The sequence below is a fragment of the Pygoscelis adeliae genome, unplaced genomic scaffold (genome assembly GCF_000699105.1).
Source record: "Pygoscelis adeliae isolate BGI_AS28 unplaced genomic scaffold, ASM69910v1 Scaffold1041, whole genome shotgun sequence".
In the NCBI taxonomy this organism is placed as follows: Eukaryota; Metazoa; Chordata; class Aves; order Sphenisciformes; family Spheniscidae; genus Pygoscelis; species Pygoscelis adeliae.
The window spans coordinates 14,350-32,810 of record NW_008824152.1 but is presented as its reverse complement, the minus strand read 5'-3'; the positions used below and the strand labels follow the sequence as shown (position 1 = coordinate 32,810).

General features: G+C 50.8%; 1 protein-coding gene across 1 annotated transcript; it reads right to left on the bottom strand.

Moving 5' to 3' along the window:
- Window positions 1-8: 8 nt before the first annotated feature.
- Window positions 9-13,678, bottom strand: RPRD2 (regulation of nuclear pre-mRNA domain containing 2; the record flags this gene model as incomplete). Its single annotated transcript, XM_009334362.1, has 11 exons — window positions 13,540-13,678; window positions 12,038-12,167; window positions 9,343-9,443; window positions 8,015-8,092; window positions 6,617-6,669; window positions 5,702-5,828; window positions 4,605-4,780; window positions 3,659-3,944; window positions 2,942-3,217; window positions 2,448-2,651; window positions 9-1,744 (listed from the first exon to the last, which is right to left on the bottom strand). Coding segments are annotated over exons 1-11 (3,306 nt in total), but the record flags the coding sequence as incomplete, so codon positions are not given.
- Between the last annotated feature and the right edge of the window lie 4,783 nt (window positions 13,679-18,461).

Here is an 18,461-nt window from a genome sequence, read left to right as displayed (position 1 = left end):
CTGTTCCCCTTCCCCAGAACCCGGATGGACTCCACGGTCTGGATGGGCTCTCCCGACATCCCCCTGCTCGAGGCGTTGTGGTAACCCAGCGTTTCGATGGGGGCCCCCTTCTCCTCGGTGCTGTCGGGCAAGTCCAAGCAGGAGGAGGAGACCCTGGTCTCTATGCGGTAGTGCTCCTCCTGCGGCTGCGGCTCTCCCTTGGGAGCTCCGGCTGGGCCGTGGCCGGACAAGCTCACCCCCTCGCCGGAGCTACTTTTGGCAATCTGGCCAAAATGCTTCTCCTCGGAGGGCTTACGGGAGGCGTTTTTGAGCATGTTCTTGAACTCGATGGTCGACGTGGCGGAAATGGAAGAACCCAACGATTTCTCCACGCTTGCCGCGGGCGCTCGGCCCGCGGGGCTGGAGAGGGCGTTTTGAGGAGAGAAAAGCGAGCGGTGGGGAATCGAGTGGGGCGAGTCCGGGTATTGCTTCTGCGAGAGGCCAGAGTGCACCACCGATTTCGGTAAGTTGTTGTGATTGGAGTCCGGCGTGAAAAACACGTCGTTCTTGCCGGGCGAAGGGGAGCCGTCCGAGGTGGAGTCGTTTCCCCTGAGGCCGTAGCTCCCGTACATCCCTGGAGACGACGCCAGCGGGTCGCAGCTCTCGCTCTGATCGAGAATAGACCTCATCGACTGAGGGAAGGACGACTTCACGCCAAACTCCTGCGATCTTTGACCGTAGCTGGACAGGACCGGCTGGTACTCTGCAGCTTCAGAGAGTTTACTCGATTTCAAGATAGACTTGGCGGGCTTCTTCTCCAGGTTTAGCATGGCCGACGGCGGCGGCCCGGAGTAATCGAAGTCGCGGTAATCTTCGTCTTCTTGAAAAGAGGTGTCCGGGTAAAACTTCTCCTGGGAGGAGTCCATTAACGAGGAGGGTATCTCCATGCTGTCTGCAGACTGCTTGTACAGGCCGGCCGGAGACTCTCTGCCGAGGCCGAAGGGCCGGTAGGCGTGCACAGAATTGGAAAGTTCTTGGGGATATCCGTCGTCCCGGCTCTGAAGAGGTGACCTTGTGCTGCTGGGAGTAGAAGAACCGGGGCTCATGATTTTCGACAGAAGGGAGATAGTGTCGACGTTGCTCGACGTCGGCTTATCCATCATCTCGTCCTGGGTGGGCGTCCCGCTTCGCTCATCGCGCACCGGTGTTCCGTCCACATTGTCCATGGAAGTGCTGGTAGGACCACGCTGGAAGTCAGACGCGTGACTTTCCGTTGCGATGCTGGACCCTAAGCTGCTGAGAATTGGAATATTCAAGTTCAGACCGCTGAAGCCGGGATTTCCCTTCAAGAAATTGTGTATCTTCATCTCCAGGCTCGGAGAAGGGGGCTCCGATTCCAGCTTCGCTTTTGAAATTTCGGAGGATTGACCCAGTGAGGTTTCTGTCGGCAAAAGGGAAGAAGGACTGGTAGGGTGAGAACTGGAAAATCCCAGGGAATTGGCTGGCGGCTTAAAACTGGAGCTTGACAGCCCTGGGGTATGTCCAACGGGAGCCTTATTAACTGAAGTTGAGGAAACCTCAGCAGTAGACGAGTTCGGAGAATAACCAAAGCTTTTGGATATAAAGGACTGAGTATTGGAAGGAACGTTCCTCCCCTTCACGCAAGGAACAGTCGTGTTGGCTGGCGAGGCCGAAGTGCTCTGCGACGCAGTTTCGCTTGACTGAACGGTATTTCCAGCGACACTCTGAAGTAAGGATGACAAACCTGGAAAAAAAGAACGCTGCGCTCAGATATTCAGGTAAGAGGCAAGTCAACTCGAGCCGCTGTCAAGGGAAAGGTTTCGGCATTTGTACCGCAGACGTCGTTCCTTAAAACGACTTCAGGTTTTAGCCAGGAAAAATGACTGGATTTTGCTGCATTACTATTGTCGTTAGCACCCACCGAGGTGCAAGCTTTTGCCAGAGGCTCAGATCGATCCATAAATATAAATTAAAACATACATCTGAATAAGTTGGGTAATAACTCACCCTGGCTTTGTAGCCAGGCGTAAAAAAAAAAAAACCCCACTGCATTGCTGACCAGGGTTACACATGCAAGGTGCAGAAGCAGGAGCGGCACCTCTGGGAAGCTTTCTGCTCTGAAAAAGCGCTCTCAGAAGCACGGGGGAAACCACAAAGACCTCTCGGTCTCCCATCCCGTTCAGTGCCCTTCCACGAAGTGTTCTGGATAAGCGCGCTTCGGTCACGGCAAAAGTACGAAGATGGACAGAGAAGTAATAAAACTCACGGGTCCGTAACACGTCTGCTACCTGAGGAAAAGTCACCTGGCGTTTGCCAAAGACTTAATACAGTCCAAAAGAGTTTTTCTCCCTTCATTTTCGCTTTAGGATAAGCCCAGCAGCACGTTTCAGCGCGGCCACTGCCATCAACTACACAGTTAGCCACTCCCTCAAGACCCACTCCGGTACCTTGCAATGCTGGTGCAGTCTGAGTCTGGGTTTTGGAGAGAGCAGACAAAATACTTTCAGGAGTTATTTCAACTTTGGAGAGAATATTTGCTAACGGATTTGAAGGAGCAGACGGAGTCCCCATGACAGGAGTCTTCAGGCCACTAGTAAGAGCTGTTGGGCTCGTCGGGGTTCCCGGGGAAGGTCTCGAGGCAGGACTGACACCTAGGACGGAAGCACACACCACTCACTCACGTTGCTTCGTTAACGGAAGCTTTTTTTTTTTTTGGCTCAAGTTCTCCACAGATACAACTGCAGCAGAGCCCCACTGAGCGTGAGCGAGGAGAGGCTCACAAAGCCGACAGTCGTGTGTCAGAGACTGAGCCAGATCTCTTAAGTAGTAACTCATTCGTGTTTATTTTGAGACAATTAAAGCTTCAAAAGATTACAAAACAAAACTCCATTGTTAGCTCCATTAACCAGACACCTGGGCTTAGCACCGCTTCAGCACTCACCTGTATTTTTCATTACGGAAGTTAAACTGCTAAGAATGGAGCTGATCTTTGCCAGGTCCACGTTGGCCAGGTTGGGCAACGCAAGCGCTGGCGACGGAGGGACAGGCGGCGCGCTCACCGCCTTCGGAGCCGGAGGAGTCGGAGGAGTCTGAGCAGGTGTCGTCACCGTCGCCGAAGTTGTGCCTGCAGCAGCAGTAGACGGCACCGCTTTGGGGACGCTTTCAGGCTTCGCGGGTGCCGAAGCTGGAGCAGCCTGCTTCTCCTTCCTCTCTTCCACTTGAGGGAAAACAAGACCAGAACCGTCACTCTGAGCAACCTGACCTAGCGGAGGATGTCCCTGCCCACGGCAGGGGGGTCGGGACTAGACAGCCTTCAAAGGTCCCTTCCAACCCAAACCCTTCTGTCATGCCCTATCCCCGAAGGCGTTTCAACGGGATCCTCATCTGACCCCGGTTAAGGGCACGTAAGGTCTGATTCCCGCAGGCTACATAAAAACGTATTTCGAGGAGTGGTTTGGGAGGTGGGAACAATCACGGCTGGATCGGGACTTCCCTCCTTGTGCCAGGGGACTGGGGCAGGAGATCGAAACCCAACAGCACCGATCCGCAGCCCAACAAGGGCTTTGCGCATCCGCTACACCCCAAACGGGGCTTGAAAGGGCCGTTTTGTCTCGATCCAATTTCTACACAATTACTCCGCTGCTCCCGCAGAACGTACCGATAATTTTAGACGTATCATCCTCCACATCAGAGAGCTCCATGTCTTCCACATCCCGATTATCCGTCACGGGCTCCGGAGATAGCGTCTTGCGGCTTCCAACCACCGGAGACCGGGAGTTATCCTCCTCCCCCATCCCCTGAAAAGGGGACTCGGAGCCCGTCGGAGATGGGGCGTCCATACTTGGAGAAGGGACGGGAGACTCCTCCGGATCAGGAAGCGTCGCTTTCAACTGGTCTAGCTTTTTCTTGAGATTGCTCACTCGATTAGCAAATGTTTTATAAGCCTAAGAAAGAAAGGACGTCGGACTGAGTATCTTTTATAGGAAGAGAGCTTGCCTCAATCACTTCCCTAACCGAAGTAACGCACAGCCTTAGAAAACCACTTCGAATTACCCATCCCCTGCTGCGAGAAGCCTGCAGTAAGAACTCAGCTTTTCAGTGTGACTTGCAGAGCAAGGGCCACAAAAAAAGGGGAAGATCAAACCTTTTTCCGATGACTTGAAACAATTTTCACAAATATGCTGCCGGTTTGGGGTTTTTTTTGGTAGGGTTGGGGGGGGGTTGGTTGTTTTTACAATGCTTTACCGAATTCTTTCTTCGTTTGTTCATCTAGTTTGCACGCTGATCACAACTTGTGCAGTTTCTAGAATTTAGGATTTGTTAGACTAACCGTGATTTTGGCCCCCGTTTAAAAATGCAGAAGGGCTACAAAATTCCAGCGACACACAAGAACTGAGCTCCTGACCCATGGATTTTCGTAGCGTCTCCTTTTCTTGCCCGGCACCTCAACTCTGCTCTCTTTTCAGAGAGAGCCTGTACAACAATCGCACCAAACTTCCCCATTTGTGAACAGCGAGATGATGCGTTTTCTAGCCTCTGGGATGCTTAGCAAACGCAGGCGGACATCAGTCCGCCCGAGGAGGGTCGAGGAAAAGTATACTTACATTTGCTACCACCTTGACTTCTTTATACTGCGCTTCATAAAATATACCGGCGTTCTCCAGGGCTTCAGTGAGAGAGGGGCCATTTTTCACTTGCTTGTCTAAGCCATTTACAAACTCTTCCAGCTTTGAACTTGCTTCTTCAAACTCCTTGGAGAACTTCTTTCCTCCTGTTTTGTCTGCAAGGAGATAAGCACCGCGGAAATAAGCTGCCATCGGCCAAACGGGAAATCAGCTCTCAGAAGCGCGTCCTCAACAGCAGCAACCGGGACGTTCAGACAATAGACACGGCATCACGCCGTACGCTCCCCAGACCGCCCCGTCCACCCGTCGGTATCCATCGAAAAAAGAGGCCAAGTTGCTAGCGACAAGTTTTTCAACTCGTTATTAGTGATAAATAAGTTCAAAACACAGAAGTGTAAAACTTTTTTTACTCTTTCGACTACCCAGAGAGCGTACTTTCACTTTGGAAGAGGCAAAAATCTTGAGCGCTCTCTTTCCTTCGTTACCACATTCAAAGGGTTCCTAACATCATCGGGGTTCACAACGTCGATGCGTTACCACGACCGTGACCCTTCTCAAAGACCGCAGTCACGGATTACCAAGCGCAGCTAGGGCTACCTGCAGTTTTACAGCTAAATTTCCTGTTAATACGGCTCAGCGTAACTCGGTTCATTCACCCCTAACACGCGCTGCTTCCTATTGGACTCACAGTTGGCATTCTCAAACTGTAGCCATTGATGGATGCCTTAATTAACTTAAATCCGAAATTATTTAAGGAGTTCTGAGCACATTAAGAACAATGCACGTTCCAATGATATACGAGGGCGTGTTTGAGTAGTACAAAATACATCTTCATCATTTCTGCTTTGCTTGAGCTCTGTATCCGCGGGTTTCTACGAACAGGTTCAAATTAACAGAGGCTTTAGGCTCCTGCTCGGTCGTTCTTAACTGCGCTTTGAAATTTTGGCATTTTAGAGACTCAGTCTGGTTTCTGGTCTAAGGCTCAACAGAACCGAGGAGCTCCTACAACCGTTAGGGTACGTCATTTGCACCTCCTTCAATTACATCGGGTTTCATACGTTATACGCTGTCTTTACCTTTTAAGCATTTAAGTGTTTCAGTGCTGCACACATCCACTCTCATAGTGGAAAGCTGCTTCTCTTTCAGTTCTATCTGGTCTTCCGAGCGCTTGTATAACAGCAATTCATCAATGAGAGACTGTGGCTGGAAAAAAAAAATCAAACAAGAAAAGCATCCTCATCACATTCCGCGGGAGAGAAGCCCTGCTGCACAGAGCTGACAGCACAGGCCTGCTTCAGCCACAAACAACGCCCCGGTTCAAGACCGTTTCCGAAGGCAGAAACGGCCCGTGCGAATCTCTGGATTTTCAACCTCAAGTCAAAGAGATCAGCGGACTCGGGCTCAGGCAGCGGCTGGAATCCTACAAGCCTCCTGGCTATGATGGTTAAGAGTAGGGACAGGCCTTTTTTATTTTCTTTTTTAACTCTACCAGTGCCCATGCATTTCGTTAACGCACCGCACTCCTTTGGGGGACCTAATTTAGATAAATTTCTTGCCACCAACTCCTCAGCCACCCGAAACTCCTCCTTCACCAGGGCGACCTGACCGCACGCCTCGGTCAGCGCCATCCGTAACAGCCAGCCCCTCTTTAAGCGTAGGACCCGTGGATTTCACGCAGCTCCGGAGAAGGCAAACTGCTCTCTTGTACGAGGTTACCCCAAATGAAAACCAGCGTTTCCGCGGGGAGCCTCTGCGCCGCTCCGACTGCTTTCCAGGTGCCTTGTTGTCCGTAACAGCGCGGGGAAGGGGCGGCAGCCCTAACAAAACCTACAACTGAAACGTCTAGGAGGCATTATATGCCAAGGAACAAAAAGACACTGAGCACTAGAGCTTCCCACCAAGCTTACGCTGCTGGTGGACGTAAGCGACACTAAAGCTACAGCCCAAGGACGGAGGTTAGCGCAACAGAATATTTCCACTTGCAGACTTACTCTGAATTCGGCAACAATCTTGGACTTCAAAGCAGCTTTCGGGTTTGTGGATGCTGTTGGAATAAAGAAAAAGTATGAAGAAACCAAGGAACTACACCCCGACTAAAAGTAAGTCACAAAAGGCAGTTCTAATAAAAAGATATTTTAACATAATTCAACAGAAGGCTCGCAGGCTGTTGTTACTCGTTACATTTTCCCCTCCACACAGATGTCCCTCAATGCTCTGGGCTTTCCATTAGCTAAACAGGACACGGTCACGTGCAGCCAGATTGTGACTGAGGTCAACAAATTATACTATGGCTTTTTATGGGTTTTTTTTTTTTTTGAACGTGCTATAAAAATTTACTGTGCCTACCTTTTCCAGCTCTACCGTCGGGACGACAAGTCCCTGCAAGGGTTGACCTAACAGCCTTACCCAGTGAGTTTATACCTCTCTACAAGGCGGTCAATGTTATTTCCTAAGTGCCAGACTTAGAGCTGACACACACAGCCCAGCGTTTCCTTCGGACGGGGTCTCCCTTCGGTACTTACTAGGCCTAACCACGCTCTCAATCTTAAAAACTTACACCTCTATTCTGACATCTTATTAACAGAGCGGGAGGAACGAATCCCACTGTCAAGAGACACTAAATCCATTGGTTTCTGGACAAAACAGGAGAAACATCTGGTAAGAAGCAAAATGCTAAACCCTTCATCCGTGCTGAATATAGCACCTTTTTGTTTGGGAAAGCAGCTTGTGATGTTAAGCCAAGTAATAAACGCTTCCAAACTCTTTTGTTAACCTTCTGATCTCAGCACTTGTACAGGCGGGCGCACGCCACATCTTACACCTAACGTTCCACCGTCTCGCTTTACGGACCATTCAAGGCTTTAGCGTGTAATGAGATTAGTAAGATCGGTATATTATAAATGCATTTCCTGCTAGACTGCACTCCCGGTACTGTCGGACGCCAGAGTTCATTATCTGCACTGCCAGCTTCCAGTTTTCTTTTATCCTAGCACCTAGTTTGCTGTTGAAGATGTGTTCCTGAGCACGAAGGTACTGTCCACCTCCTGCTGCCAAAGCACAGGGTTCTGTCTGTCTTCTCTCCATCTCTGAATAGTCTAACGCCAGTTTCCAAGAGGTTCCACCAGCTCTTTCCTCTACTGTTCATAACCTCTGCTCTCATAAAGATTTTTTTTTTTTTTTTCCATACTTCATTCCTTTAAAAAGTGGTTCTCTAGCAACAACTCCTTGGTGCTTTACATATTAGTCTGTAAGGAGCTTTACAAGCCTGGAAGACGCATGCTGGCTCATGTTTTAGTCCAGGTACTTTGCCCGGTTTGGGCTAGCCTTTCTTCTGCTCCTCAAGAAGGCAATTTCTATATTAATTCAGAGAGTTCACATTGTTTCCTTACTTTGCGATTTCTTCCACGGCTTATTCGGTTGTTTGTTCAGAGTTTCTTTCAGCTGCTTCTGAGTTTTGAAAGTGGTACCTGGAAAACATTTCATTTTTTGCAGTCTGGCATTATGGGATTCCTTTAAGAACCTGGTTTTGGTGCCATACGGTTGCACGGTAAAAGAGTGAACAGAAATTTGTTTTAAAATACCTAGACCAACTTCCTTAGCTGAGCTGCTGGATGCCCAAGAGAACCTAAGTTTACTCAGGAATACAGCAACCTGTGGGATGGTCTTCCATTTTTAAATCAAGTTTCTGTTTGCCCTTACACTAAGACAGTTCAAAAATCACAGTAATGAGCAGAGTGAAAAGGAAAAACACAAGGCATCTAAAAATAAAACTACACCGCTCGGCTCTTTAGGTAGGCTTTTACGAAATCAGCATTCAACAGGCAAGTAAATGCAAGTCGGGAAAATAGCCACCATACCTAATTTACAAGTCGCCTGAAATATTTTTGTTTTCAAGTTAGAAAAATTAGATTTCGGAACGTATGTGTAAACTTCACTTCTCAACATGCAACGCCCAACTAAAGCCTTTTCACATGCCAAAGCCCGAACCCGAGACACCGTGTTTCTCCTGCCACGACGACGACCGGCTCTCAAAACCACACGTGAGGATTTCCTGAAGCACCTTTAGCTCTTAATGATGTAACCAAGTAAAGCAGAAACGTGGGCTAATTTCCTTCAAGTATTTGAGTATCGGCTAATTTCTGGTTTTGACTGACTACAACGTGTTCCCAGTTAACATTAGCCATTTCGGCTTTTAAGCAGAGTTCTTTCGTAAGCGCTCGAGGACACTTCACCCTCCAGCTTTGCTTCCAGCCTCTTTCCTATACCACAAATATTATTAGTAAAAACAACTTATTGCTAAAACAGACTAGAAAGGAAGGAAGCCGCCTCTGTTCCTCGCCCCACTGCGGCAGCTGAGAGTCGGCTCATGCTCAAAGGAAGAGCCAGGGACACAAGCCCTCTAGCAGGGCACCGTGTTCAGGACTTGTAGGACCACTTTACCTTCCCGTTCTGTTTAATCTCAGCTGGAACAATTCCAGCTTACGTGAAAGGATTCGGAGCTGTCTTTAGAAAGGTACAAAAACCGTGAAGCAGCTGAATTCAGCGCTGCTCACGTACGACGCCCCGCTGCTTTAAGGTCTGTGCTAGATGCAGATGCGGGAAGAACAGATACGCACAATAAACTCATTTTACTCAGCGATTCCAGCCATTTTCTTTAACCTCATCAGGCTCACGCGTTAGTTTGTAAGGTAAGAAATGCAAAGGGTAGGTAACTTACTCAGAGCTTCTTTTAGTGCCAAAATGGTTTCCTCAGGGTACACATTTCTGTCCTCCCAGATTTTGAAGATTCTTTCGATAGATTTGGAAACGGATGGATCCCTGAAAAAGAAGAGCACACTGGGTTTTCTTTACCCTTACACTGTGATTTCTCCTCATTCTAGAACGGATAATAATGTAAATAATTATGTGTTTAAATCAAAACTTTAAAAGACCCTTCAGGCCGGGAAGTTCTCTCTCCAGGTGATGACTTTAGTTCTACTGCAAGGGGTCCCAAGGCAGCGAGTCCACATGCTTGGACTTAAGCGCACACACACTTCCGTATCGTAACGGATCGGGGCCACGGGCATGCCTTTCCGGGGTAAAATTAGAAGGTTTCAGAGTGGTAGGAACACCAATAGGATTTCTCTGAAGCCTTTCTTCATGGGGAAAAAAAAAAAAAAAGAATTGTTACTCTTCCAAAGCAGCTTTCTATACGGATGCTCTGGGAAAAGAGTGATTATTCCAGGGCAGGGGGGGAAATAAAACATGACTCTCTTCACAGAGGAGAGTAACTACTTCAGAGGGAAGTGACTGTATAGCAGGCAATCAGTGGTGTTGAACTTCATCAAAAAGACGAGCTCTCCCACTCATCTCTGATCACACCTCCCCTCTGTGCCTAGCAGCATCAGCCTTGGGAGTTAAGCAATGTCATCTGTAAGAATCTCCAAAGAAAGAAAGAAAAGGAGACGGCCTGGTGTCAAACAGCGTATTTCAGCCGGATGCTTCTGTTTCAAGGAAAAAAACGGACAAATAAAACGTCTGTAAGCAACCGCTCTCAGAGTGCGTTCTCCCAGACCCAAGGGACAGCTCTTGGGATAAGAGAGGAAAAACGCCTGACCAGACCACTCATCACCCCGCTAATCATCCAAACGAAGAACGCTTCCTGCAAAGCAACCCGAATTAAAAGTTCACGCGCCCCGAATTTAGCACTCCGAGGGCAGCGCGCGAGCCCAAACCCTGCCAGCAACCAGAAGCGACTGCCCCAGAGGACTCGAGCTCGGAATAATAAACTCTAATTGGAAAGCAGAGCTGCCACCACCGCTTCCCTGTGGGACCCGGGCGGCAGCTGGCACCGCGGCAGGGCTTCAAACCCAGAGCAAAGGAGCTGCTCCGCGCCCTCGGGCGGTGGGTGCTCTCCCAGGCAGAGCTATGGAAGGAAGGGTGCTTCACGGAAGCGTTTGGGTCGGGAGAGACCTTTTTAAAGACCACCTGAGCAGCCGTCCGACTCGCCTTTGAGCCCTGCTGCGTTCGCGTTCCAGCTCAGCGTCCCAAGAAAGAGCGATGCATTTTCTGGCCGCTTTTACTGCTTTTTTTTTTTTTTAAACCGACTGGAAGAAGGTTGGTCACCGAGATTCTGCCGCGGAGTGACGCTGCCGTCCCCGGCCACGCAAAGCTTTGCAGAGGGACGGACAGACAGAACGACACCACCTGTCAGGGCCAGCGAGGTATGCAGGGAAGAGACAAAAATCTTCCATCGGGGTCCCTGAAAGGTAGCCAAGTCACGCCCCCGTGGTACACAAACACTGAAAGACGGAAGCAGCAAGTTCACAGAACTTTTATCCATTTAATAATTTCTACGCCAACGTCTGGAATAGGACCGGGCACGGCAAAGCCTGTTGGGGCTATCAAAGGATTAGTAACTTGCAATTCTTGCTGTCGCTTTCCCTCCTCTCTTTTGCTTTGGTAGCTGATACTCCCAGAATTTTTTCTCCCTCCTCCTCATTGTCGGCATCTATTAACGGTATTTTCAACTTTCTCTTCTGGCAACTTACACTTAAATAGAAGCTAACGAGCAGTCCAACGTCAACCTTTTCCCTGCCTCACGCTACGTTCAACCACCTGCTGCTTCAAACTCTGCTCCAAAGAGACACAAACCAGCAACATCACCTCACTGCTAAGGAGGCTGCTTCGTATTTTTACTACATCCTGCCCCTTGAAGGCCATCTGGTTTGAGGACGATTCAGAAACCAAAACGGAGGGCAGCAAGGCAACCTGCCTCGCAGGGGGGTAATGACGGGAGGGGGGGCTCGCCCCTCCGGGACACGTGCCAGCGCGAGATCTTTTTGTCCAACCTTACTCTAATAAATTAAAGTCTCCAATTTCCAGTGGAGCACAAAACCACCTTGGAGAACGCGTCATCTTGACATAACGTTTTAGCAGATGGGTACGGCAGCACAGGAGCCAGAGAGAAGCTCGCAGAAGCCACGGTGTTCTCATGGCGGTCGACCACAGGCAGATCCCAGGACCGCAAAGACCTCCTCCTCTTCCTCCCTGACTTGTCGCACCCCTCCTTGCTGCAAGCACTCCCCCGAGCCTGCCACCGTCCCCCCCAGCAGCAGCACAAGCCACCGCCGCCCGCGCACAAGCACGAGGAGGCAGGGGAGGGCACAGCTACAGGGCACACACAGGTACTGGTGCAAGACTTGCCCCTCGCAGTGCTTCACGTGATAATTTTACTCAAATGAGACCCCCACGCAAATTAAAAGCCAGCTCTACGCCCGTTCTAGCACACTCCTTGTAGAGAAGCTCAAACCCACACAGCTGTTCGAACAAAATCCTTGAAACGTTGATGATGTTTCTAGAGAGTTTGAGATGTCACAAGAAAAATTCACATTTTTTTGAGACATTCAACCTTCCAACACATCGTTACTTACTTCACTAACGAAGCAGCTTCAGGAAGCACTTCTGCAAACGTATCACGAAAGACAATCGCATTTTTTCTCTTGCAGTTCTGTATGACGTCATTGGCCAAGTAAAAAAGGTTCAGTCGATGAGGAAAGGCAGCTAAAGACAAAAAGAAAATTCAGATTCATCATCAAGTAGAAGTAGTCATGTCAGACGCATTCTGATAACAACATTTAAGTGCCTGCTTTTGGGTTTTTTCCCAGCATTTCCGTCAACGGCGCGTCCAAGGGCAAGTCCAACGGTCAAAAGTGGGGACTAGAGAGGAAGACTTCAATTTACAAATCACTTCCAGATCTTCCCAAAGACTAAATGTTTGGTAACATCAAGCCTTGACTCTGACTCGGGCTTAGAAAGGACACAAAAAGCCGTTGACCCTGTGCTATTTCTACGATACCCGCGCTGCAAAAGGAACCGTTCAGCCAGAAAGATCAGCACCGCCCGTGTAAGAGGCCAAACACAAAACGGCACGAACTTCTGACTGCTCCAGAGCGCGTGTCTGGTCCGGTCTCCGAAGCTCCAGCATCACCCCGTTTGGCTACTGACTCAGTGCAACCTACCATTTAATAGTTTAGAGGCCACTTATTCATATTTTCTAAGAATCCTCATGTAAAATCTCCCTTTTTTTAAGCTGGAATGGCTTAAAATGGTCTCTAAGGTTGGCAGCTTTATCGGGGAGGTTTTACCAGGCACGTACCTATGTCCACAGGGCACTTAACTACAGAGAGGGAGAGACCTTCTCCACATCCCTTTAAATGCCTCCTATTAATAAACCAATGTTTATTAATATATTTAAGAAGCGCTGCCGGTTCCTCGGACGCGGCTGCCTGGACGGCCCTTTCCGACGTGCGATTTAACGCCAGCCAGGCGCCAGCTTTTGTGCGGCACACAAAGGACCCCGGATCCCCGTCCCTTCTCCTCCAGAGATCGCCATCTCCAAAAACAGCCCCCCTGTCCCTGCTGAGCCGGCACTGACCTTCGCACCCAGACCTGCCACCCACAGCCGTACTCCAAACAACGCACCTCTGATCTTCCTTATATTCAGCTCCAAATTTAATGATTTCATCAAACCTCTTCTTCAGTCAGCCAGTATCAGCGCTTGTAGCGCAGTAAGCTCATCCACATGCTAATTAGCTTCTTCACTTAATTTAACGACACAACGCGAGGATTTAAATATAGGAACGGTGACAATAGACGGTTTTGTTTCACGTGCCCGCGGGCTCTATCAGGTTCCCACCTTCCCCACGTTACACGCCCCCTCCGGCAGTACCCCAGCCGCATTACTGATCGGAGTTTTTCCTCTACAAATCCCTTAATTCTCTATCCTGCTTCATCTTCCAGTTGTCCCTACCTCAGCAGAGCCTCTTCCCGCGGCACGGCTGCACCTCGTGGCTATCCTTGTCTCCGGGTTTCCCGTCGGGAAGCTCTCAGCACCATCCCTGGTCCAGAGCCCTTGGTGGGAGCTCACCCTTACCAACACCGCTCCTGCACTCACGGCCCGTCGCAGAAAAACCCCAAACCACCCACCGCGGCGACTCAATCTCCGGCAGCTCCGAGCTCTCCTCCCACTCAAAGCCAACCAGAAATAAAGCCAGGATTTTCCCAAAACTCATTCACGCCTTAGACCGCGCCTAGGGGAAAGCCACTACATATTTTCCAGCCAACAACAAGCTCACAAGCTTTTATTGGAAATTTAATTGTTAAAGATCGCCTCCCTCTTGTCCAACGTTCCTCTCTGATGCAGAGAAGAGGGTCAGCGGCCACCGATGGACTTCTGGCAAGAGGCCCATCAAAGCAGGATCGTAGCCACAGAAATACGGGGTTAGGACATTTTTAGCGTACTGAATGCAATTATTCAAAAGCCTTATTATAAGGCAAGAGAATCCCTGCTCACGAATGACACGGTGTGCTCGCGTACGGGAGACGCTGGTGCTTCCCAGGACTCCTCTCTGTACACAACTCTCGCCCGTGCTCTCGCACGCCTTTCCTGCAGAAGGGCTCGATCCCGGACGAGGAATCGGCACCAAGCAAGCAGACCTGGGTCCAGCACCCACCTAGCACAGGAGTCCCGGCACGCAGCGAGCTTGCTTTAAAAGCTCACGCTCAAGGAACATTTTGACCGTGTGAGCTCTACGCTGACCTACCAATATTAAGGGATAATTTAGCAAGTTGTTTGTTCAAAATGAAGACCTTTCACAGAAGGCAGCCTCTTCGGGAAAGCAAAGTGGAGGATACAGGCAAAGGCTTAGTTTGGTTTGATCGTCAAATCCTCAACAGGTTGACGCCATGAAGTGAAGAACCTCCAAGAGCCCCTGCGAGTGGCACCGATTCTTCTTGCTCGTTGCTGGCACCCGCCGAGGGTCACTACAGACAGGTGGGTGAGCAAGAAGCATCGTCCGACCCCAAACCCGGGGGCAGGAACAGCGTGGTGGGTCAAGGGGACAGCCAGCCCCCGGGACGTCCCTGCTCTCCACGGCCCCGGCCCCTCCGCCGCCCCTGCCCGCAGCAGCTGCCGGGACACAGGGCCAAAGGCATGAGACCCGAGCCAGGCGTCGCCCAGCCGCTGCCTCCACCAGCGCCGCAGCTGGCTTCTCACCTGAAACTTCGCTCCTCACGTGTTTTTCCAGCTATTTTTTCGCTGGAGATTATTTTTCATCCTTCCCACCAGGCTACTCCAACACAGCTCCGGCAGCTGCCGTGTCAAGGAGCCTCAACTCCCGTGTCCCAGAATAAGCTTTTATAGCAACAAACACAACAAGCCCAAGGATTCCTTACCAGAAAGCGTTATTTACAACCTTCACCCTAAACATGCTTACACGGCAGGTCGGGGTTGGTTTGTTTGAGCGAGGAGTGCTCTGCTCTGCCCGGAGGGCTGGAAATCCAACCGGAGCGGTGCTGCGCTCGCCTGGCTCCCCGAAACGATTGGGAGCCAGCTTTCCCCAAAACGCCAGCCTCGATAATCTATCAGACCATCATCCCAGCAAAATGAGTTTTCTGCAATTTAATTAAAACCCAGCACTCCGCTGCTCATTCACCCACTGGTCACTGGATGCTCTTTCGATCTCAGCGACGTCGTTCACCAGCAGAGAGAGCGCTGATTTCAGACCTTATGCCGTAACGCAAAATAGATCTTGGAAGATATATAAACCTCTGATTTAAACGACTCGACGTATACACAGCCTTCAAATGCAGCAGAAAAACCCAGAGCCAACTTCAAGACAAATGCCACACGGAAGGAGCACAGCTTGCACCATCACCTCCGCCACCGTTTCCACAAGGCTGAACGCGGACCTCAGCCAAGGCAGAATTAATTTAGCTCCTAGATTTAGAGCTAATATTTATAAAACAAGAGTCACCCAAATTGTACAGTAGGAAAAATCCATGCTAGACCAATACCTAGGCTACAGACAAGCTGCACAAAGAAAACCAAGCGCCTTTGGGTCCAAAATGCACTTTGTACGAGGGGTTTCGAGCACATTATGCAACTGGCCGTATCTGACGGGTGAACGGCTTCTTAATTACTCTTAGACTGTCTCGGCTTAAATCGGAGAGGAAATACAGAAAAGAAACAGGAAATTTTATAGCTGAGCCCACCCCAGCTTTTTGCTCAGCTCCAGGACGGCCACCAGCTCCACCGACCGACATCTCTGGGCAGCCAGCGTGTGATGTGTCCAATTTAACTCGCATTTAAGAGCTGTTCACGTGAACGCAGTGACGAGACGACCCTCCTGCAAGAAAGCTCTTGATTCACAACAGAACCTTCCCAGAGGTAAAGTTATCGCAGCGTTACCTCGCAGAAACATTTACGTCGCGAAGCTCTTGGCCAACGGCCGCAGCCGTGACCGGCTGGTGCTCAGGACAAGCCTTGACCCAGGAAGGGAGATGCCCATGCCAAAAGCAACGTATTTAAATACCAGCAACTCATTTTTTTTCCTGAAAGGACACAATCCTTTGTCCAAATAGCCGCATCTTCAGTTAAACTGGACATTGCACATCAGCTGAAACAAGTATCTAACAGCGAAGCGCAGAAAAATCCATCGAGGTAGGGCAAAATGCAGATGCTAGAGAATACCCGCAGCAAAATGCAGCCGTTTCCTCTCAAGAGTGTGCAGGGGGAGAGGGACCGGCCTCCCCCCGGGGCAGGAGCACCCAACGAGACCACCAATGCTCAGGCAAAATCCCTTCACAGCCCGAGGCAGGAGCACCAACTGCCCCGCAGGCCAGCCCAACGCCTACTTACTCTGATTTACAGACGAGAGAGAATAAAAAGGCCTATTCCCCCCTCCCAACACTTGACATTTTCTGCAAGCCTCCTGCAAGAAACCGCCCTCAGCCCAACGCCGGCATCGCTGGAGAGACACTGGGCAAGAACCGCCCTACTCAAGGGTTTCACACTTAACGGAGATGCGCATCCAAGAGATACGAAAGCACTTCACCCCCCGATTAAATGCAGGCGCCTTCATCTTCACCCAGGCAGAGCGCCAAGATGCAGCCCCCAATCCCACCACATCCATCCTTCGCAAGGAGCTCCCTGGAAAAAGCAGCTTTCACGCGTTCTTAGAAGCTTTAGAGTTAAAATATTTAAAAGCTGGAAAAGGAACCCAAAAGCAAGCTGTACTGGCCGTTGTTATTACCACTGAACTCTTCTGGTCGGGACCACGCCTTCCCGCCGCGTGAGAGCACAGAGGGGCTGCGAGGTCCTTGGGGCAGAGAATGAAGTGTACCACGAAGGGAAAAGCAGGAAAAAAAAAAAAAAAGCCCCACATAAGCGGGAAGTAACCAAATAATCAGGGGTCAGGGTACGGCAGCATCACGGCCGCGCCAACGGTTGTTTGAGCTGGTGCCTCGGATAAGATGCTTAAGGAGGAACTTGGACAAACACGAGGGGTGTTGAGGGGAGATCCTCGCGAGGGCTGCGCAAGGAAAGCCTTGAAAGCGCTCCTATCAAACTAAAACAAAAAGTCCAGGCTGGTACCAAGGGCTCAGGGGCAGGAGCCGACAGCCCAGCAGTGGACGTGGGCCGGCAGGGCAGGAACAAAGCGTCAAGGGCCCTGCAAGTGGGAACAATTAAATTTGATGAGCTTGGGAAGGAGGGAAGGAATAACAGAGGAGTGCAAGGGAGAAGGAAGGGGCAGCGCCAAAGCAGCGTCTCTGGAAGCTCAGCCACCTTGGCCAGGAGCTGAAAGACGAATGTCAGCCACGGAGAAGCGGCAGGAGTCCAGGGAAGAGTCTCCGCTCCACGAGCCAGCGGGACGGGAGCTGTAGGACGATAAACATGGGGGAGTTGCGCTGGCACGAAGGCTCCGCGCTCCCGGCGAGCAGCCGGGCAAAGCGAGGACCTGCCCCGAGGCACAGGCAGGGAACGAGGAGCCGCGTCGTGTTGAGCCTGACATACAGCCAGACGTTCACTGAGGTCCTAGAGAGGAGCCAAACTGCGGCTGTGACAAGAGACACCAAGTCCAGAGGCGTCTGCACATCCCGAGGAGAGGCGGGAGCTGGATTTTGTTCGGAGGGGGGCGTGCTCCGGAGCAAGGGGGCGAAGAGGACCAAGGACAGTCCCACAGGACCCCCCTGGTGACGAGGGCTGTCAGAGGGAAGAGGATTTTCAGGAGAGGTGGGCAACGACAGCGAGGCAAGATGGACCAGGGCCAGCTTCTCCTCACCAGCAGGTCGGTACGGACCAGAGAACAGCCCTCGGGCTCTTACCTTACTCTCTTTAATCACGCGGTGTGTGGACAAGAAAAAAACGTAAATCAAAAGCTGGGGGAAGAGGGCCCTCCACACTTTGCAGAAGGGCCTCGACAGAGAAAACAAACTATCCCAAACTTTACAAAAGGTTGATCACAAACCGGAGCGACGCTTTGGGACGGGAACGTTATCTTCGCGTTACTGCAAAGCTTACTTTAACTCCTGCGACAACAGGCAAAACCTTCACACGGCAGCGAGACAGCAGAGATAACGCCGCCTTGTTTAGACTCATGAAAACATTAACTTTCCCACTCTCGGGTCACCGCTGCGTCGCCTGCGGGCGCTCGCCAAATCCGCGCGTTGGCACCCGATACTTATTTGTGCCCACAATAGGCTGCTTTGCCCGTGGAAAGGGACAGCGACGGTCCCTCGCCCCCACGATACCGAAAGGCACCTTTCCCCCCAGCTCTGAAAATAACGTTTTAGAAGATCCCGGGCAAGCACACGCAGAATTCAGGAGGCTGAAGGTGCCACCGTTCGGGTGCAGCCGCGCAATTTCTGTTTTTCTCAGCGTGACAAGGTGATACTAAGCAGAAACCCTGCCCAGGGGCCGCGCAACGCCGGCAGGTTTCCGAGCGATCAGAGGACGTCGGATTTTCAGACGTCGGGTCCGAAACCTCCGGCACTGCACCCCGTCTTTCCCCCCCC